The sequence below is a fragment of the Monomorium pharaonis genome, chromosome 7 (genome assembly GCF_013373865.1).
Source record: "Monomorium pharaonis isolate MP-MQ-018 chromosome 7, ASM1337386v2, whole genome shotgun sequence".
NCBI classification, from domain to species: Eukaryota; Metazoa; Arthropoda; class Insecta; order Hymenoptera; family Formicidae; genus Monomorium; species Monomorium pharaonis.
Genome location: NC_050473.1, coordinates 3473487 through 3495810, shown reverse-complemented (window position 1 = coordinate 3495810; position 22324 = coordinate 3473487). Strand labels below are relative to the sequence as shown.

Genomic DNA, 22324 nt, shown 5'->3' with positions numbered 1-22324 from the left:
AAAATTTAACCGTGTGATCTTACGTTCGCACCGATATATCTAGATATTCTTAATCGACAGCAGGAACACGCAAAAGAGAAAATTATAATTCTTATAATCTACCCTTAAAATTATGGTCGTGGAAGAAAATTTAAAAAATTAGACTATATAATTTTAGTAAATTTTATTGCTATAATTTTAATAAAATCGTGCAAAATTTAACTAAACATTTTATAATACAAAATAATTTTAGTAAAATTTAATTGAATTATTTTATATTGCAAAATATTTTGGTTAAATTTTACCAAGTTTTACTAAAATTATAGTCAAATTTTTTTAGTATTTATGTTACACGACTCTGTTCACGATTTTAAGTATAAATTCTCTCTGCGAAGATTGAATACAGATATGACTTTTCGGCTTTTATGACAATTTTGTTTATATTTTTTTTGTATAATACTATAGATGTGGAAAGCTGATTGCATTGCAAAAATAGTCGAAGATTTTCTTTCTCAGCAATCTCAGGTAATTCAGCTATTTATAGGCGAACACGTGCCGCATAAAGCTCATATAAGTAACCTGCCGGTGACAAATATAGATCATTTACACCAAGTTTTACCGAGCCGATGTTTTAAAGATGGCAATACCACCGAAAGATTATTTCTCCTGGCAAGGCAAGTACGTAATGTTCGTGACGCAGGCACGTTGATGTTCTCGGATGTGCGCGTTACGATCTGTCGTGCGCAATATGCGACGTTATGCATGCAAAATTGGAATTGTTTCCTGCGATTAAATTACATGAGGCGCCGTAACGACTTAACTCGTGGTTTCTTAAACGTCACGTATGACGCTCGCGTCGAAGCGACCTAGCGCGATATTGTCTCCCGCATAACGTAAACGATATTTCTTCGAGATAATCAATTCAAGATAATCTGTATTTTGATCGAATAAACTGTGGGATAAATACATACATTTATTATATTATTTATACTTAGCACTAAAAAGGATACCATTTGGTATCGGAATTAATCGGTCTTATGAAGATTGTGTTTTGATAAGAATCAAGATGTTGTGTATTTAATATTAAAGAATTAAACTAATGATGTTTGACACGATACTAACATCAATATTATTTCAATTATTTAACATTTCTCCAAAGGTTCTCGCAAGATCCGTGTAGTTGACACGAAATCTTTCAGGCTGCGAAACTTTACCAAATCTCGACTGATTTTGAGGGGAATTGGGTCGAATTGACGAATATATCTTCAGTTCGTGGTAATAACCAGATTGAGACTCTGATTGTTGCAAAATGAATAATAAAAAATGAATCTGACATCTGATAGATAATTGTGGAGATAGAAAGCATATAGGAAATATATTGATTCGATTATCCAAAATGTTTGCATATTAATGTTTTCTTATAAAGAGTTTATATATTAAAAATGGAACTGGAATTGTACAAAAGTCGATTTCTTTATTGTAACAAAAATAATAACAAAGAATCTCATGAAGAAAAAATGATGATTTGCAAACGATTTACAGTTTGCCCGCGTCCTGACTTTATTTAAGGAATACAATAATATAGAATTTGTAAGACAGTTTTGGTTTTTCAAACATTCTGTTCAAATAATTTTACCTTTTATTGAAGAAAGAATAAAAAATTGGACTGACCGCTGTCAGTATAGAATGTTAATCTAGGTTAATATTATACGTAATTGTTTTTTTTTTAGATATTATTTTATATAATTTATGTGTTTTATAAACAAAGATACTCTGTTTTAGAAAACTCGGCTCTCCTGGTCTCTCCCTGTCTCTTCCGGTCTTTCCCCGTCTCTCCCGGTCTCTCCCCGTCTCTCCCCGTTTCTCTCCGTCTCTCCCGGTCTCTCCCCGTTTCTCTCCGTCTCTCCCGGTCTCTCCCCGTCTCAATGTGTCAAAATTTCAATAATATTAATGAAAAACTATTTTTTACACTTAAATTATGGCCATCATTTTTGAAACACCGGTATATCCAAAATCAGACCTCATAAGAACACTCCCGTTTTCGAATGCAACATTGTGTCAAAATTTCAAATCCTGCCATTGATTCTAAATTGTCATATACACGCTAAAAGAAACATTCTTAAATTAAAGGCCTGCATTTATGAAATGACCAGTAATAAATCTAATATTCATTTATTCACGTACTTCTAACTAAGTTTAATACGTTGTGTCAAAATTACAAAAAAATATCATTTAAAAAATATTGTTTAAAATTAAATTATGGCTGGTTATTATATATTTTATTATATACAATATAAAAAATATTTTTTTTAATTTATAATATCTAACATGAAATATGAAATTAACATTAACGTTTAATATATCACATTTTTTAAATAAACGACGACTTATATAACAATATCTCTTCGAGTGTTTTTTAAGTATTCCATTAATAGCCGAGATACTATGATTGATCAGTTGACGTATTAGATTAGCTACGGTTATGTATGCATTTTGTTTTTGCATGTTTTTCAAAAATTCAGACTTAATTATTCGAGTCCTTTATTATTCAGATGAATCTTTTTATAACGTTCAATATTTTGACGATGGCGGAGGAGCGACAGTGGAAAATCCCAATCAAATTACTCGATCTATTGTCCATGGAATCACGATTGCGTTCGCGATGTTCGGAGCGAGAGAGTTCGGAGAGTTGACAAACAGGGAAGGAAAACGGGTGGGAAAATTGGCGGAAAGAAGGCAGAGAGTGTGGAGAGGAAAGCGGGACGAGTGAAAAGCGATCTCACAAATCAGCGAGAGGCGGCATCGATCTCAACCACCCATCCACCGCCATCGGTTCTTCCCTTATCCACGAGCTGTTTCTCCCTTCTTCACTTTCCCGGCGTACTTTTTTACCGCGCGTTCGCATCGTGTGCGAGTAAAATGGAAGCGGAGCAAAGAGTATCTCGCATAAAAGAAGAGAATTCGACCGGTATCCTATCTCTACAGTCTTTCTATCTCTCTCTCTCTCTCTCTCCCCCTGACGTTTGTTGTTTTCGACGGTTTCGTTGAGTCTGCGCCGATAGAAGGCTTTCTGATCCGAAAACACGTTCGATGGAGCGTACGCTAACCGGAAGTAACGCGGAGCTTGGTTCACTATGAAAATTACATTTGTATCCCGCGGACGTTTTATCCCGTCGGCGACCGAAGTAAAAATCCGAGCCTGAACTTTTGATAACGCGCTGACAGATTTCAGAACGAGAGAGAGAGAGAGAGAGAGAGAGAGAGAGAGAGAGAGAGAGCCCGTTGGGTAGGAAAGAACGTGATCCAATCAGATTTTTGACGTTTCCATTGACTTTTCGGTATGGCAGACCCCGTGCACAGGCAAACGTTGCTGCCATTTCATCGCAACTGCGACGCGATGACACTTTATCATAGAAATTACGTGAAAAGCTGATGGTAACTTTCCGCGTTTTTACCTCACGACACAGGTTAAGAGTTTCAAGTACTCGATCGCGCGTAATTCTCGATTTGTATTCATACGAGCAGTTGTTCTTCATGTTAACGCACACACTTACACACATACGTCTAAGCTCCGTTTGCACCAATGTAGATTAACTTTAACTTACATTCTACAATTCTACATCTTTCTAGTTCTAACAAGGGAACACAACCAGTTCACCTCCAATATTAATAAGCTTTAAATTTGTTGAAATACAGACAAAAATAAGAGACACATTTTTTTATAAGTGCGTTTTTCGCAAGTGAAGAGGGTAAAAAACGTCCCTTTATAAAATTACTTATTTTCTTTTGAAACGAATATCGTTAAAACTATAAGAAATTAAAAAATTGTTCTAAATAAAAATTAAATGATTTCATAACTACTCTTTAATAGTGTTAATTTTTTTTATTTTTGTACTTTCACTACTTAAGATATTTTTTTAAAGCACTCTCGAAACCAGTCAACTTTTACTCAGAACTTGTTTTCTGTTTCCTACAATTTCGACGATATTCACTTAAAAAATAAGCTGTGTTTTTTTAAAAGGGTATTTTGCCTCCCTTAACGCCCGAGAACATTCTTACATATCTCCTATTTTTGTCTATATTTCAACATGTCCAAAGCTTATTAAAATCGGAGGGAAAACTTGCGTTTCTTTGTAAGAACGAAAGATAGAAAGTAAGTTAAACCGAGATTAGACATTAATCTGTATCGCTGTAAACGTGTGTGAATGCTCTTCGCCCTCCCTGCGTTTCTTGCGAGAAAGAAATGCCGCTCTTCTCTCGTCCGCCACGTTATTTTCGAGCTCGAAGCGCGACGCGGTGCGGCGCGTGCATTTTTACTTATCTTTATCACGGCCGCGGATCGGCTCGTATTTTTACGGTTGGCCTTCAGCCGTTCGCGGCTCGTATATCTGTAACGTAAACGTCGATAGCCGTCGGAGCCGCGCAGCGTCGTCATAAATGTTTACAATCGACCTTCGATCGTATACCTCCACGGCTCGTTTACTTCGCGGCCGCCGTTCGGCACGTACGCGCGACACGCGGCGTACGCGCGCGCACGCTTCGAGGAAGAAACCCAGTCGACGTGCGTAGTAACGGAGATAATCGCCGTTTTCGTCCTCTCAATACTCGTCGGCGAGGTCTCCGCTCTTTCTCCCTCTTTCCCGCGAGAGAGAGAGAGAGAGAGAGAGAGATCGCTCACGCCTCGAGATTCAACGAAAGCCGATGCGATGTCGTTCCTTATCTCGGCAGATCATCTTACGTTAACGGCGGTTGCATTACGTCGCTGTCGACACATATGGCTGTCCTCCGTTCATCTGCGAACACGATTTTCGATGCTAAGCACCATTCGTTCCGCAACGGAGCTCGATAATTGCGCGATAATTGGAAATATACCAGCTCTTTTTGTTTCGAAAGTGACGTGATCCCGGGACAATCCTAAACTGAACTAATTGTTGTGGATCACAAAGAGAAAAAAATTATGTAACATTGAATTAATATAGTCTCCGTTATATGTAAACATGAAAACAAGAACATAACTTTTTTTTTAAGAGTTTTGTGATTTTTAATTTTAGCAAAAAATGATTTACATTTTTATTTTAATGTTATAATATGCTCTCTAAACTCACATCAGTGTATTATCACTAATTTGCAGTGGTATACTTGTAACTTTGGTAATTAGTCGATATTCACTGTGTTTTAGTGATTTTCACTTCAAAATTAGTGTATAATCACTGAGATGGTATACTACTGCAAATCAGTGATAACACACTGATTGCAATTTGAAGAGTATCTTACATTTTTTCCCTTTTTTAATTCAAAAATAAGTATATTTTTTTTATAAAACTATAAAATTATTTTATACGCGCAAATTATGTCTATTTAAGATTATCAATTTTTTTTTTTAAGAAGATTTTGTATTCTTATTGATATGTGAGACAACGATTGTTAACTAGAACAGATCAGATTTAATTTTGTACTACTTTTTTTTCCCGTGCAAGTACTTTTTCTGTTCGAGAAGTAATAAAGATAGAAGACGGTTGGTCAAACGTGAAAGTCGAATTGCCGATGTGAGATAAGTAGAAAGGAAGCGGTCAACAGCGTAGGTGGTATCCTTTGCTGCGGGAGATCGCCTTCATGGCGCCGCGTTAGACTTTTAATTAAAAGCTTCGTTCTCCGCCGCCTCGGCATTATCGTCCCGCGTTCCTGCGTGTTCCGTCCGCCAATTTTACTTCTCATTTACGGAGTGTACCATGGGCAGCACTCGCATAATCGCGAGTAATATCCGCGTCGCAATTACTCGCTCGCCCACCGCTCGACCTCTCGCATCTCTCGTTGTCATCTAATTATCTATCGACAAATATAATCACCACCCTGTCAATCGTCATTAGCATTGAAATGCAGCGGCCATAATCGCGATTAATCGCGGCGCATTTGCGCGGTTACAAGCCTTTTTTTCTCTCTCAAACGCGCACGTGTATACACGCATACGTGCATGTCGAAGACGTAACAACACGTGTATCAGATGCGAAACAGCATTCAGGAATTTTCTTATCGGCGACCTCTGAGTAAGAGAAAATATCCCTGGTATATTTTTCTAATTTTTTAGATTACGCATTTATCTCGCGACGTGCACGATCGCGGAATTTCCCGGTCGCTGGTCAATTCACTGGCGAGAAAGTCGTGCACGTCGCCGCCACTCGATCGTCGACGACGACGACGACGACGATGCGGGCGAGGCGACCGGATGAGCGCCACTGGGACGGATTTGTAGTAAGTGTAAGCAGAGCGGTACAGATGCGTCCGCGCCCGCGCCACCCGCTTCCGCGCGATCTCTCTCTCTCTCTCTCCCTTCCGCCCGACGGTTGAATCCCGGCGCACCGCGAAGCCGTGATGACGCAACGGCCGAAGTGGAGGAGGTTGTCGATGTGGTGTACGCGGGCGACGCGTCGCGCGAATGCGCCTGTGTGTAGTAAAGGCTCCGACGGCACGGCCAGCTGCACGAGAGGGCCGCCTTTAAGTCGCTCTTGCGTCCACGTCGTCGTCGTCGTCGTCGTCGTCGTCGCCGCTTCCCGCGCGCGCGCGCGCGCGCGCGCGTCGTCACACTTTTCCTTTTCCTTCTTTCTCCTTTCTTTCTTTCTTTCTTTCTTTTTTTCAACTTGGCAATGCGGTTTAAAGACTTCTTAAAGACGATGTTACGTTAACGTCGAGTCGGATATACGTCTTGGTTTCCTCTCCTACTCTCTGAATCTCGCACAGAGGGAAACGATACTCTGAGAAAGTGAACACCGAACAGTGTGCAATATTTAAATAATTTGCCATCTTACGAGACTAAACATTTTCCCATAGAAGTGAAATTTGACTCTTGTTGAGTGACAAATCACTTTAACAATTGCACAAGCTCAATTTTTCATTCAGCGAAACTTAAGGAGCAAATAGTTATAACTATGCGATTAATTCTAAACTGTCAACTATCTTTTTATAAACATGGCTTTAATATGAAATGAAAAAGAAGGCATGATAAAATTAAAAAAAAAACCATTTTAAAGGAATCTAACAGTTATAATAATGTATTCTTTATTGTCACTGTTGACGCTGTTGTTGAATGATTTGAAAGACATTGTAGCATACATCAACGAATTCGTTTTGTTCCAAAGGCTATCGAAATCTCACCGTTGTTGTCGCAAACGTATTCGCTGTAAATAGGAACACGCCTAAGGAACGACAGGAACGTTCGTAACGATAATTTAAGCGATTAAAACAGCGTTCCTGGTAGTACACTGACTGTTCCGCAGCGTGTACTATCAGTGCGATATACACCGGTCGTACGCAGTTACGGTACACCCACGGTGGTTGGAGCAGCAGGGGGAGGGGTGGCGGAGGGACGGAGCTAAGGTTCGTTCTAGAAGTCGCAGAGTCGGGTGGCATCGGGCAGACGGCCGGCAGCACGGAGCGGCCTCGGGTGCAGATCGGCGGGCTACGGAGTCGCGCGATTGCGCCGGCCAAGTGCCTCGGACGGAATCGGAGGACGAGCGAGCACTGTCGAGTCCAGCCGAACGTAGTCGACGCCGCCGCCGTCGCCGTCGCCGCGCGTGCCTCCCCGTGCGCGAGAGAGAGGAAGAGAGAGAAAGAGGAATAAAGAGAAAGAGGAGCCGGGAGGCGATCGGCCAGAGCAGTCGCGAGACGCGTACCAGCGTACAGTCAGTCAGTGGCTGGCGACTTCTCGGAGCGTCAGGTTCTCCGTTACGGGGGGGACGTCTCGTCGCACCGCGTCTCCTGGCGTGTACCACGTGCGCAGACAGGCGGTGACAGCTCGTGCCGCCGCGCGACGTAACGCGACGCGAGGATCGACTTTTCGGGGTTTTCTTCAACGATGAGTCCCCCATCCTGGCGTTTTTACGTCTCGATTACTAGTGAAAGAGAAGCGCTAGCGAAATTGACGAAAAAGCTCACACGGCGGTGCGTCGATTTGTGAGTGGATATATTGCGAATGTCAGAACGTTATGTTATTTCGTTATGTTAATTCAGCAACTCGACGACGAATAAATCGTCACTCGACAGATTGAACTCGAGCTCCCGCGAGGGTGCACCCTTCACGCAAGATTCACCGACACTTGAATCAATTGAATCATTAAATCTGAGACACGTGGGACGTGTAAATCGTTAACGAATTTCGCAAAGTGTCGCTTCTTTCCAATTTTCGTCAAATATTGTACAAACGAAAGTGAGTCTTCGACGCGATAGAATCCGTGGATGTCGTGACGTTCCTGTAAACTCGTCGCGACACGACTCGAATAACGAGCTTATCATTAACGACGAGACTTTCGTTAGCAACTCTTATCTGCGGGTTACGAGAATAAACCTGACCGTGCCGCAAGCAGCGGCGTAAACATTACGAATGTAGAGATCTCTCAATCGATTTCGTATTATCGTGTCTCGCGGAGGAAACTCCGAAACGATCTCTCCGCGCGCGAGGGTGAGACTTTGAGAATGAGAATGCAAGAATCACGCGAGTCGCGCGCCTGAGAAAACTGAGGGGGAAGAAAGAAGAACGGAAAAAAGGAACGGAACGCCCGAGAGAGGCTTTTCCCGAAACCAGCGGAAAAATCGTGAAACGCGCAACGAACGAGCGAGCGAAAAAAGGAAAAAGGGAAAGAGGGAAAGGAGGAAAAGAGCGAAAGAGCGCACGCCGGGAGGAAAGAGTTGACGGAGAAGGGGGAGAAATAGAGATTTCTGGGCACGCGCACTTCCACCTGCCAGCGTGTAGTGGCACGCGCCGTACACTCCCCGCCCGCCTCCTCCCCCTGCTTCTACCCTCGTCGTCACTTGCGTTCGTGCCCCCGCATCCCTCCACACACTCACTCACTCACTTTCTCGTACTCCACCCCCGACTATCCGGCCTATCTCTCTCTCTCTCTCTCTCTCTCTCTCTCTTCCTTTCTCGCGTGCCCTCCTGGCCCTATCGCGGCGCCGCGCTTCTCCTGCCCCTCTCCCGTGGGAATCCCCTCCCGTGTTCCTCTCTCACGCGTGCCACGGCCACCGGGACGCGCGGGAGTCAATCGCTCGCGGTCTTCGACAGGGCGAACACAACCGACGACTCTCCTGCTCGACTTTTCGAACACAAAAGACTCTCTCTCTCTCTCTCTCTCTCTCTCTCTTTCTCTTCCCCCCCCCCTCTCTCTCTCTCTCTCTCCTTCCACTCTCGCAGACCACCTTTACCGCCTCCTCCTCTGCCGCGCGATCTCTCGCACGTGTGTCTCCGGTTGGTGGAGAGGAGTCCTCTTGGGAGAGAAGAGAAGAGAAGAGAAGAGAAGAAGAGAAGGTAGCAGTCGTAAACGAGGATGTTATTTCGGTCCGTCGCGTCAGCGTTGTTCGCGCCGCGAATGAGCCGCGTACAGTGGATCGGGAGCAGTGCCGCGCGAGTTTCCCCGTTTTTCGTTTAAAAAGGGCATTGTAGCAACCCTGCTCGAAGGGGGTGCCGAGAACGCCGCACGACGAGAGTCGTCAGCCGATGTTTGCGTATGAAAGAACCCGAAAGTCGCCCTCCTCCTTCGTCTCATCCTCCTGCTGCTGCTGCTGCTGCTGCTGCTGCTGCTGCTGTGGTGCGTCCACTGCGTGGAGGGAGGCGTGCGCGGTCCCTCTGCTGTAAACCAAGCGAGCAGCGGGGCTACGGGGAGGAGGAGGAGGACGACGACGACGACGACGACGACGACGAAGACGAAGACGAAGACGAAGACGACGACGAGGAGGAGGATAACGAGCGGCGTGCCGAAGACGAGAGCGCGCACGACGAAAGAAGAAGAGCGCAGAAGAAGAAGAGGAAGAAGAGGAGGACGACACGTGAGAGAAGAAACCGGGCGGAGGAGTGGGAAGCGCGCGCGGTGGCGACGCGCGTGCTTTAAACGCCGCAACGAAAATAGTCTCGCGAGTGAGTTAGCCGACGCGCGAACAAAACAGCCCGATATGTAACAGTGTCGGGCGAGCGGTGACTGGAATCGCGCAGACGATCCTCCACTCGCCTTTCACCCTTCATCTAATTCAGAAGAATCAGTTGTTGTGTCGGGCAAACGCCAACGACGTGAGAGGACCATCAGGAGGCAGGCGGCTGTTATCCGCTCGTTGGACCGGCAGCGGGGAATCCGCGCCGCGTGCATCCCGTGCGTCACAAAACCACCTGTTGACGATTTACGAGGGAAAATCGAAGCGCGTCGCCGCCGTCGCCGCCGCTGTCGTCGCCGCCGCCCCGCTACCGCGCGTCGCGATTTTCTTTGTCGCGTACACTCGTGTCCATTCCCACGCTCGAGAACAGAGATCGAGAGGGAAGGAGAAACCGTCACGTCGTCGTGCGCTGCCACCTGCGAGGACACGAAGCGCAACGGGGCGTCGTTCTCGAGCTGTTTAAAACAGAAAAGTTGGAAAACTGTAGAGTTGCGAATCTGCGGCGAGAAGAGGCGAGTGGACTGCGCTGGACCGCACGCGTAAACAATCGCGCCGTACGTCCCTGATTGTTTTTCACGGCCGGTTATCGGCGATACGCATCTCTCGGTCGTCGCCGGCTGTGAGAACTCGACGAGGTCGGAGGTCAGGCAATAGCTAGGCGGATGATATACGCGGCGTGCAAGGCCACCACGTCGTCGAGAGAAGAAGTGCCACGCTTTCTCTCTCTCTCTCTCTCTCTCTCTCTCTCTCTCTCTCTCTCTCTCTCTCTCTTTCTCTCTTTCTCTCCCTCTCTCCTCTCTCGCTCTCTCTCTCTCTGTCTGTGAAAGAGGATCGGTAACTCGAGGAGCGAGGAAGCGATAAGCGGCCGAGAGAGGCGAAAAAGAATTTCTCGAACGTCTCTTAGTGTCTTAGGGACGCTACGACAACGTCGATGTGTGTGTTGGTATAACGAGGACACGTCGTAGACGACGATAGCTAGTCAAATTGTTAAGATGGGCATTACATTTGGTGCGCGATCGATAGGGGTAGGAAAGATCGAAGCGCGCCGCACGCGCTATTTCTCCGGGAGCGAAAGGGTTGAGTGATTCGAATTCGGTATTGAGTGAGGAGCACTGTCCGACTTGTCGCGCCTTCTTTCCCGCGGTCCCGAGTGCCGTAATTTAGTCGTAGTTCGATCCCATACCGGAGGAACGGCACAAGTATATCGAGCGTATTCGCCTTTTGAACGTTTTTTACGAGAGAGACGTTTAATAATTATTCGCGATTAATAACAACGTAAACGGACCAACGGGTGTACTACGCGTTCACCAAAATCCACAGGAGGAACAGTGACAAGTGACATCGCCGAACGGAAAGATGACATTCAAGTTTCGTTAATGGTTACATTCGGAACGACGAGAAACATGTACTGAGCGTGTCGAGGGCGAAATCCGCCGCATTGATATAATACGACTATAAGGAGAACGAGGGAACTAGAAGGGGGCATGGTGGGCCCCCCTCTGCCGGGGCTTCAGGCCCGGGTGGCCTCTCTGTGAAAAGAAATCCTTCTTCTACCACGTCGTGCCTGCTACATTAGACTGCCTGGAATGATGGTACGTTCGCTATTTTTTTATGCAACGACTTTTATCTGCGAAACGATAAACGGTTTGAAATTTTATTTACAATACCGTGAGGCAAAAATTCGCCATTGTCATCGCACGACTTAAGCTTTACTTCAACATTAGTTAAATAGGTCACTTAAGAAATCTCATTGGTAAAAGGTCTCATTTTTCATGAACTGTCTAGTTCTTATAATTATAATATACTAAAAGTAATTCAAGATATCTTAAAAAATATGACTCATTATCTCGAATATTAATTACACGGAGAAACAAAGTTATTAACTTGACTAAATTGTTTAACTTGTTTAATTTTCTTCAATTCAAGTATTTATATATTTAACTGAAATACAATAAACACGTGAGTGAAACATATTAATTTTAAAACATATCTTTGAAAAGAAAGCTAATTTTGAAAATTGTCATTTTTTATTAGAAAATCCTGTAAATGTTACTCTTCTAATATTAGAAACTAAAATATTGTATATCCTAAGAAAGTTTTCAACTTTATTATAAAAAAAGGTGAAAGACATTTTACCTTTATTTCCTCTATAATTTTAAATTTTCTAATATCTTAGTTTCGACGAGAATTGACATCTCAAAATGTAGCTGAAACTAGCAGTCAAAGGCAGCAGCCAAACGCCGAGCAGCCAGGGCCGAACGTCATATAGGCGTTTCCAGGGGGCACCATTCAATCAAACATTAAAAATTCCCTAGTTATGAGATTTTTAACGAACTTTGAAAATTTTGCATATAGTTTAGTCATTATAATACATAATCGATCATTTGCGACAGGACTTTAATGTACGAATTGTTATAAATTTTTTAAACTAATTTTTGTCGTTTTCCGCGCCTCACGCCTAAACGCTAAGTACGATTTCCTCCAAATTTGGCTGGAAATATTTTTCCGTAACGCACAATCGACTGATCGATCATTTGCGGGAGGACGTGCATGATTGAATGGTGTCTTCTGGAAACGCCTATATGACGTTCGGCCCTGGCCGCTCGGCGTTGGCTGCTGCCTTTGGTTGCTAGCTTCAGCTACATCATCTCAAATGATTGATTCAATCGATTCGGCGCGAAAATCACAACAGACGTTTCGAGAGACCGGACAAGCGTGTTTGGCGATAAGTTTCGTCGCGGTGGAAGAAGAGGGACCTTCGGGGGTCCTTCGTGATATTTTGCACTCACGGCGTCCGTTTCCTGTCCGTCTTCCTCTCATGAGGTACAAAGACACCGGAAACTGCTGACCGTCGTAACTGTATTACGCACCGTGCAAGCCTCCGCTGTTTGTATTGAAATCGCGCCTCATGTGTCTCAGAGCATAACACACAGGTGCATCCGTACCGTAAGTTTGCATCGCAACGCTGTGCACTACTCCTTCATGCCGAATGAGAGAAAGAGAGAGAGTGAGTGAGAGAGAGAGAGAGAGAGAGAGAGAGAGAGAGAGAGAGAGAGAGAGAGAGAGAGAGAGCGGGAGAAGAGAGAGAGAGGGACGAACGTTTATATTCACTCGCTGGTACTCGCGAATTTTTTATCGACCTCGTGTTTTCGTTTACGCGTCATCTCACTCGATCGCTTTTACTGTTTCACCTCTGTACTTAATTGATTCATAATAGCCGATCGCGGTGAGCAAAATTGAATCAAATTGGAAAATTCACCGGAGTCGGAGAAAGCGCGACGCAGTCGAGGCGTAAGATCAACCTCGAGGCGATCGAGAGAGTTGGCGGAGTAGGTTGAAGCGAGCGGAAGTGATTCACCCTTTCAATTCCATTCACCCGCGGTTACTATAAACGCAGGCTTTATTTCTGTTCGCTCTACGCTTAGATAGAGGGATTACTTGACGGAGGGGGGGAGGACGCGCGAACGAGCGTTTCTCGATGTCTCTTGCCTTTCTTTTCTCGACAATCGACAATTCTTTCGTCACGAACGCGTCGGCTGAATTTAATCAATCATTTCTTTATTCCGCCACGTGTCGCGCATAAATCTTTCTTACTCGCCACACGGAGGATTGGAGGAAGACTCTTACGACTCGAGGCATCAAAACTTGAAAAATCAAACATTCCAAAGCCTCTCATTGACTGAAATAAAATTTGTAGAAAATTTTAAGATGTTTTCCCGAAAACCTCTTTTCAATCTTAAAGTAAAAAATTTTCGATAAATATTATTCCGAAAGGCACAAAATAGGAGTTCAAAAGGTCGAAAAATTTTGACTCGGAAATTGTCGCATATTAAATCGTCGAATGTTTGAGTATATTGAATAGTATTATGATAGAATTTGTTTAGTTTTTTGCCAAGAGGAGGACTCAATTTACAATATACAATTTAACTATCCGTATTTTAAACTTAATAACTGATTAATATGTGTCATAACACATAGCCTCTCTCTACACACACACACACACTCTCTCTCTCTCTCTCTCTCTCTCTCTCTCTCTCTCTCTCTCTCTCTCATTTTTTATTAACCTCTAAACTCCTAAGCTACATTACATTATTACATCCTCTTATCACATTTTTGCAATATTGCCAATGATTTCTTATGCTTTCGTCTTATCTCTTATCTTTTTTCTTTTCTTTACAACTCCTTATCTTTTCACAATTTCCATAGTACATTTCCTTTTCCTGCGTTTAAATCCTCATTCCGCGGCCTATTACATATTCCTTTATCAGTTTCTTCAAACTTTTGTCCCACGGCATTTTTTCGTGGCCTATCTATATACGCGGTATCACAACAAGTTCAATAATATCGCGCGGAGAGACGAATAGCGCGGCGAAGGCGCAAACATCGGCAGCAGGCTCAACAGTTTTCCTTGTAGCGGGCTAATTCTGTCGCCCGGTCGAATCTCCTCGCTCGCTCGCTCACTCGCTCGCTGGCGGGAACGCCTGCGGAGCTGCATGTGCACACGTAGGACAATAGATTGACCGCCGGTGCGTCTAACGGCATTCTGGCGGTCGAGCGACCGATAATAGGGGCATTCATCGCGCGGACATTCCGCCGCGCTCGCTCTCCCTGTCCCTGATGCACCGGTTCCGTTGCACTAATGACCGGTTCGCGATCCGGGGCGTTAGTCGGCAGCGGAGTCGGCCAGTCATACACGGCGCGGTGCCGTACCGTTCCGGCATCATCCTCCGGTATTTTCCAAAGTCTACGACCGCGACCGTCTCGTCGGCTCTTGCCGTCTCGACCGAGCCGCTCGTCGTTGCAGGCGACCCTCGAGAAACCGTAGCAACTGTATTGTATTATAAATGTCTTCAAAATTTATATACACTTTCCGTAAATTGCAATGACCGAAATTAATCGGCATTATTCGTAAGTTGAAAGGCCTGACGAAACTTCTCGAGTACATTGTTTTAATCTGAAAGACAATACATGTGCATTAAGATGACGTTAAAATCTGTAACGCAGTTGATACACTGACGCTTAATTTATGTCGACTAAAAGCAGTGGTCAATTTCAAGGAACTAAAATACGACACGATTCGTATAATTAAAGAAATAAATGCTGAATTTATTTTAATAATTGGAGACGTACAATTGACGGTGAATCCGAGAGACCCAAACCGACATTGTTTGCTGCAACTCGCCAGTTATACAGTTCAATATATGAATACGCTCCGAGCACAAAAACGCGACGTGAAAATCTCCAGCGCGCATTCCGTTATCTTCCGCGTTTCACCGACGAGTCAAAATTAGTCTAGCGATATTAACGTAACTGTGCTTTCAGCGTGGCCTGCCTGGGTTCTAGTTCATAGCTATTATGTACAAAGCCTAGCTCTCGCAGCGGTATCCGTACGTCGAGGGAGAATCGCTCCGACTTGTATTCCGTTCCTTTAAATACCGTGTATTCGCCATTTAGCCGAATTAAACTCTTGCGTCAAGTCAGCGCGCGCGCTAATTTCTGGCGCAATAACACATCGCGTCTATTTATGCCACTTGGTGCGACTGAATTAACTCTAAAGATATCGTGGAATACTGTAAGTATTCGCGACGGGGGAAATCGATCGCGTCTCCGACTCGGGAGTCTCGTCTCGATCGCGTCCTCGGAGTCGAGGATCCGCATCTCTCGCGCACGAGTTTCCAGTTTGGCGACGCGGTGACGCGGTGACGCGTGGTGTGGCATCCCGATTTCTGGCGTGTCATAACAGGGGATTAAGCCTCGCGCACGAGCGAGCGAGCGAACGGACGGATGGAAGGACGGGCCGGCGCGGCGCGGCGGCGGCTCATGGCTGCGCGTCGGAATTATTTATACCACTTGATTACGCGTCGCACTGCGCCGCGCCACACCGCACCGCACCGACCAACGGAAACGAACGACTTGACGCGGTGATGAAACGGAGCGAGCTGGCTGGATGGTTGGCTGGCTCACGGCGCGGAGAGAAGGTCTCCTCTTCCTCTCCGCGCGCGCAGATCTCTCGCTCTATCGGCGATCGATGCCGACGCTCTGCAGCTACCGGTGTATGTACATGTACATACGCGCTCGGTCGTCGTTATCGGCGACGTCAGGAGCGCGATAACGAGGACGACGACAATTCGCGTCCGACATGGAGTGACATTGAGGAAAGTCGACGCGTATCTCTCTCTCTCTTTCTCTCTCTCTCCCCCCCCCTACCCCCCACCCCCCGCCCTCTCCCTCTCTTCGGAACAACGATCGAGTATTATTCGACGCGGAATTTCGGCGTGTGTCCTTGATCGTCTTCTTTTAATACCGCAGAAAATTTGACCCGCGATGTCGATGCAAAAGGCGCGCGTCGCCTGGTCGTGCGGATTGATAAAAACTGATTTGCATTTGCATTTTTTGGCTTATCGGTGTGTGGAAACCTGACGGATCATCATTTTTCGCGCTGCATAAAGCGCAGCACTAAATCTCAATGTTCACGGTAATGCTCAGTTAGGCGTGTCGCAATGCAAAGTATTACTAAGTGTAAATTATTGGTTTAGGAATTATTTTGCTTATTTGCAAATTTAATGAAGAAACGTCGGATTAAACTAGATCAGACTAGTTATTCATTATTTTATTCTTTGTAATTGATTTCAGGATTACCCAAAATTCGGATATTCACGGTCAAAAATTTGTTTTATCACGCATTAGAAAAGAAAATGAATAAGCCTAAGAAGCCTGGAGTTTCGATATGATTCGATAACTTTTAGCTGCTATTGCGTAGACGAAACATCCTCCTTAAGCTTAACGTACTTATTTACTTGACAAACTACTGGCCACGCGCGGTAATGATATTTTGGATAAAAGGAGAATGCGATCGACTATCGTTGCCCTACGAAGCGAAAATAGAGCATGTTGCCATACAAGTGACGGATTCCACCGGTTCACGGTGATAAATTTATTTCAGAGAGAGCGAGAGAGAGAAAGAGACGCTCGCGCGCGCGGAGATATAACAGATCGCCGCGCGCTATCGACGTTACTACGTCTGCAGCAGTTTTCGCTTGGAATCACGGAAAACGAGATCGCACCTCGAATATCTACCGATCATTTTTCCTCGACGCGTTTCCCCGTGATTCTATCTCGGCGATTTACGTCAGGCGATTTGTTCAAAGCACGTTTTTGAAAAAAAAAAAAAAAAACGTGAGCTATGTCGTGTCTTCGAGATTTTCGACCACCGAAATATCTACCTGGTGACCTTGATGACGGGTTGTTGGGGTACACTTTCTGCAATTCCGTCAATAGTTCGCCGTGTGTGTCCGTAAAAGATATATTTAGCTTGCGCATTATGAAAACGAAGATGCAATCAGCGGGAGGGAAGAGGGGATCGAGAAGTGGAATGGTAGTAGTGATGGTCAACGGGGAGCGGGACGGATTGGTCCGAAATAATCGTGCATCAATGCTTGTCGCGCGCCGCGCCGTGACGCGCCACGGCGCGTACGTACTCACGCTCCGATGTCATTCACGCGGCTTCTTGCTTTTTCCTTCCTCCGGACTCCGGCTTCTTTTTCCTCTCGTAGACGCGCGAAATGTACCGCCTGTGTCCCGCTTTCTTTCTCACGAAGCTACGATTTTTATGCTCGTGTCTTTCCTCTCTTCATCGCTATTTTCCGCATTACGTTCATTTTATACGGATCACGTACTATTAGTATTGTGCAGAGCACGTAAATGTATTTTTCCGTGTTTATTCTTCTCCCTCCAGCTTTTACTCACGGAGAAGAACGTTAGGGAACGCGTGAGCCTTTACAGCCGGGAACTATCCATTTATCCATTTGGATTTTAATTGAACGGGAGCGCCACAGCCCTTCTCATTTCTCTCATTTCCCTGCTACCCCGAAAAGTGATAGGGAGGAGGAAACGCGACGCTGCACGCCATTCGTCCGCGCGCAGTTTACGACGCGATAAACCTCCGTATTTCTCAACTAATTTCCAGCGTGACGAAAAGTCGTTCCGGCCATGAATTCTCGCGCGCCCATATCCAGAAATATCGCCCGTGTGCGCGCGCGCGAGAATTTCTGGTTTCAGTTTTCTGGACTTTAGCCATGCCATTCGCTCTCGCTCTCGTCCGGTAACGGAGATATTTCGAGAGAAGGAGTGAGTAAGAGAGAGAGAGAGAGAGAGGAGGTAGAGGAGGAAGAGGAGGAGAAGACGATTGCGCGCCTCCTTGACGGGTTTCTCGATAGCTCCCACTTTCACGAAGATCGACCGAATTCATTATTCGCGCACCGTCTCCCGCGCATCTCGTCCATGCATCATCGGCACATGCTTATTTATACGGTGCATCTTGGAATTATCGTCTTTTCTGTCTTGCATCTCGGACTCTTCGACAAAGTGTTTAACGGAGATAGTTATTTAACGAATGTTTCATCGTGGGATACTGAGTTTTAACGAGACGAAGAGAAATGCATCGAAGAAGCGGATTAAAAATGTTTTGTAATCTTGTTTCGATCAAATATCGTCGAGAATTAAAAGCTAGGGTAAATTTGGGTACGATTGCCATAGTTTTTTTAAATCCAAAAAACATTTTTATTTTTGTTATTTTTTAATAGCGTGGTATTTGGTATATTACTTTACTGAAGCTTAAAGCATATATGTAACACTATCGACATTAAAGAGAAAATACTTGATAAAAATTTTGTATTATTGAAATATTGAAAATATTGAAACATAAACACTGGCCAACTTTTACAACTTTAGGGAAAAAACGGCCATAGTGTTATAGGACAGAGTTGGCCATACATATTTTATGTATCTAACATTTATGACATGATAAAAAAGCTTACAATTTTATACATTTAGTTTTATTGCCACATATTATCACACATATTTAATTTTATTTTATTTAAACCTTTTTAACAATAAATGTTCACGTAAATTTAACATCTATTTAACTCATTATCAGTAAAAAATGTCTATGATACATAATTTAAAATATTAGGTGTGCAACGTAATTGTCATCTTTTTTATAAAATATGCACATAAACACTTACCATCAAAAAAGTCACAGACCATCTTACTCAAACTGTGAGAAAAAGATAGTCACAGTATTTATTTTAAAAAGTAGAAAAGGAAAAGAGATATAATCACACATTACAATTTGCACCTTTGTTATGTGTCTAACGTTAATTGTGATAGCTCAACCATAATTTATTCGACATTGTGGCAATTTTTAATGAAGACACAAAAAACTTTGCAGGCAATCAAAAGTAAAAATATGATATAATGTCCACAATATTGTTATTTCGAATAGTATACGCACATGAATTACAATAAATATGGATTATTTTTGAAAATAATTAAAAGAACCCATTATTTCGCAATTATTGGAGAAATTATAGCCATCTTTTCCATATGGCTATCGTACCCTAATTTATCTTACAGTTCTCTTTTATCCATTCTGCTGCAAGCTTAAATAAATATTTTCTGAACGAATAAGTGGGCTTTTACATTCACTAGTACATATTAAAATTGATTTAATTCATAATACTATTTCTTCATCAAATAAATATTACGAAAGTGGTTTTACATAAAAATCAAGAGTAAGTAATAAAAGAGTTGTTATACTTAAATTTTGCACAGGTACTCAAGTAAACAATGTATGTAGTTTTTATATTTTTGATAATGCTTGAAATGTATCGTACAACTGATAATCGACCTTACATGTCGATGTTCATTCTTTTATTAACAAGACATGTCCCAAGTATAAAAATTACAGTGCACTTTCGTGCAGTAGACTTTTATTCCCTAATTTTCAAAGTTTCCCGTGACCCGAAAATTCGTACTTTGTCAAAAGTTGGAATCCTTTTGCTCAATTTTCTTTGGAAATCAGAGTTACTGAAATTACGATACCTGCAAATCCCCTTTGTGCCGCACGGTTTCTCAGAGGGAAATGGAAACAATATTTTTGCGCGATGGGTCGATCTCACGGGCCGGCGCGGGACGGATGTCTCGGTTCGCGCGCGCAGCGTTAGAGCGGCAGCTCGTCTTTAAATCAAATTGAGAGCGGCCGCGATGCCGCGGTGCGCATAGCTGGCGTGGCTGTGTTGCGAAAGCGCGGAGTCGTAAAGACGCATTATTGGCTCTCTTTCTCTCCGCGCCGCTTCGCCTCCTTCCTTTCTCCCCCCGCAGGTGACGAGGGGTGCGATAGAAACGGGTTGCGAGGGTGCGGGCTTGCGAGTGCTCGCGAGGGTGAGGTAGAAGAGGAGAAGGAGGAGCCGCTAGCAGTGGAGGAGGTGGACGAGAAACTCGTTCTCATGGCGAGGGTCTCGGCAGGCAGGCAGGCAGGCAGGCAAGCAGGCAGGCAGGCAGGCAGGCAGGCAGGTTCGCCTTTCCTTCTCGCTAGGACTTGGGCACCCGACAGAAGGAGAAAGAGAGGGGGCGAAAGAGGGTTATACGGCTGAGAGCAAGGGGTAGAGCGAGCGAGAAAGAGGGAATAGCGAGTCAGACAGAGCGAGGGCGGGAAGAGAGGGTCGTCGAGCTTACGGAGGGTGGAGGACGCGTAAAACCTCCGGCCGCAGATCGATAGGAAGGTCGGAGGTGTGTCGTGTCTGTTAGACTTTGGCCTGAACTCACTCGCGCGCGCTTTAGCTACGTATATCGAGCCCACCGAGTATCCGCATCCGTATCGTAACGTGCGCGTTGTACACTTCGTGCGGATCCGCTTGACACAGCCACCACGGCGAAGGGGGAGGGGGCGACCGGCCGGCGGAGTCGAGTTTACGAATTCGCGGCTCCTTCGGCCCTTCTTTCCAGCCATCCGGCAATTCTACGAAATTACCCTAACCATTTGCGCAATGTAGTCTTCCAAAGAACGTTAATTTTGCTTAACGAACCCTTATTGTCTGGATCTTTACAGTTTGATTCTAAAAATGATATGTCATATTTTTTAAAGGACATCAAATTAATTTGAAATATGTCGAAAACTATCTAGATATACATATTTGTAACCTTAGATTTAAAAAAAAATACCGTGATACGCACAGAAAATATTAAATAGCTTGTAAAAGATCTATAAGTAGAAAAGTTAAAGAGTACTTTTACAACCGCGTATCGCCTCGTACAAGGAACGGCGGATTTCAGATTGGACAATCGACTCGGATTATTTACGTCATCCTAAGACAATAATAATTATGGATACGTACATAGTGCTGTCTGGTCGAGTTATGTCCTTAGTACGGCTTCAGTAATACTTAATCAATAATACTGTATCGTCAGTTATATCTTTGTGTTTCTTTCTCAACTACCCCGACGTGCCTTAAGCGATATTGTCTGTATTCTGTAGTAACAAATCGAACTGAAGAAACGACTAGAAAAAAAAGTTATACGCATATTCTTCTGAAAAAAATATTTATTTTACCACTCGTGGTTTATTTGCACTTTATTTAATGATGCAATTTTATCAGTAATCGCGTAAACTTTCCTCGAGATAAGATCCAAAGATTCGGTGTATAATATGTTCACTGAATTATTTCAATACTTCCGTGTACATATATAGTTTCTATTATTTTCGTGCTCAATACGCTTATTCTTTGCCACTAAAAAAGTACCAAAATTTTATATTTAATGAAAGGATTAAAAGAGGGAATAAATTATTATAGAAAAATAAAGAAAATAAACTAAATATTTTGTCGAGATCAAATGAAACGATTGATGTCAAGTCTGAAAATTAAAAAATCCTATCTCTTGAATAAGAAATAGGCTACTAATTTAAAAAATAAGAACAGTCAATAATGATCACTCGGGATTTCTAATATTAGACTTGAAGCTTTGCAATCCCAAGTCGAGTTAAACTTATTTTGCTTTGCGTTAATTCATTTTACAGTTCTCAAAATATTTGAAGCAGTTATCAATTAAAATTATAAATTGTATTTTTAGAGATATTTTTTTTCCAATTAAAAATTATCAAAATTATGGACTTCTTATCTCATTTTTTAATTAACGATAAAAAAATTTTGATTGTAAACACCCAAATTTTGGCTATAAAATCAGTTGCAAAAAACAAAATAACAAATAATTTTACTTCTAATGACTTGTGCAGGGTAAATGATGTACTTATTTTGCTATAGTTTTAGATAAATAATTTTTTAAGTTTGAAGTAAATGTGTGGATTTAAATTTTGCACAAATTCTTATTAGAGTTTTTATTAGTAAATGTAAAACATTTGATTTAATTCATAATACTATTTTCTCATCAAATTTGCAAATAAGTTTAACAAAACACGACTTTTTATAAGAATCAAGATTAAGCAGAAAATTATATAATTTTTAATTCAATAAAAAAATTGTTCTCAAAACGCAAATACTAAACATAATAATAAAACAATCTGTGAAATTTTTATATTTTTGATAATGCTTTGAAATCTGTAACGCATTCATTCTTAAAATCTAATTACAAGTTT

General features: G+C 43.3%; 1 protein-coding gene and 1 long non-coding RNA gene across 5 annotated transcripts in view; one reads left to right on the top strand and one right to left on the bottom strand.

Annotated features, from left to right (window-relative positions):
• Positions 1–22324, top strand: part of LOC105839070 (neurogenic protein mastermind) — a 263604-nt gene that overhangs the window by 116302 nt on the left and 124978 nt on the right. For 2 of the 4 annotated variants that reach the window (XM_036289574.1, XM_036289573.1), the window contains exon 1: positions 1984–11486. The exons of the other annotated variants lie outside the window; for them this stretch is intronic. In XM_036289574.1, coding sequence (XP_036145467.1) covers positions 11481–11486 — 6 coding nt within the window. In that variant the 5' untranslated portion in view covers positions 1984–11480. Of the gene's footprint in view, positions 1–1983; positions 11487–22324 lie in introns of those variants that run through there. 4 annotated transcript variants of the gene reach the window in all.
• LOC114254689 lies at positions 14083–21814 on the bottom strand. The gene is made up of 2 exons (XR_003626016.2): positions 19777–21814; positions 14083–14848 (listed from the first exon to the last, which is right to left on the bottom strand). It is a non-coding gene; the product is annotated as an uncharacterized LOC114254689 (long non-coding RNA).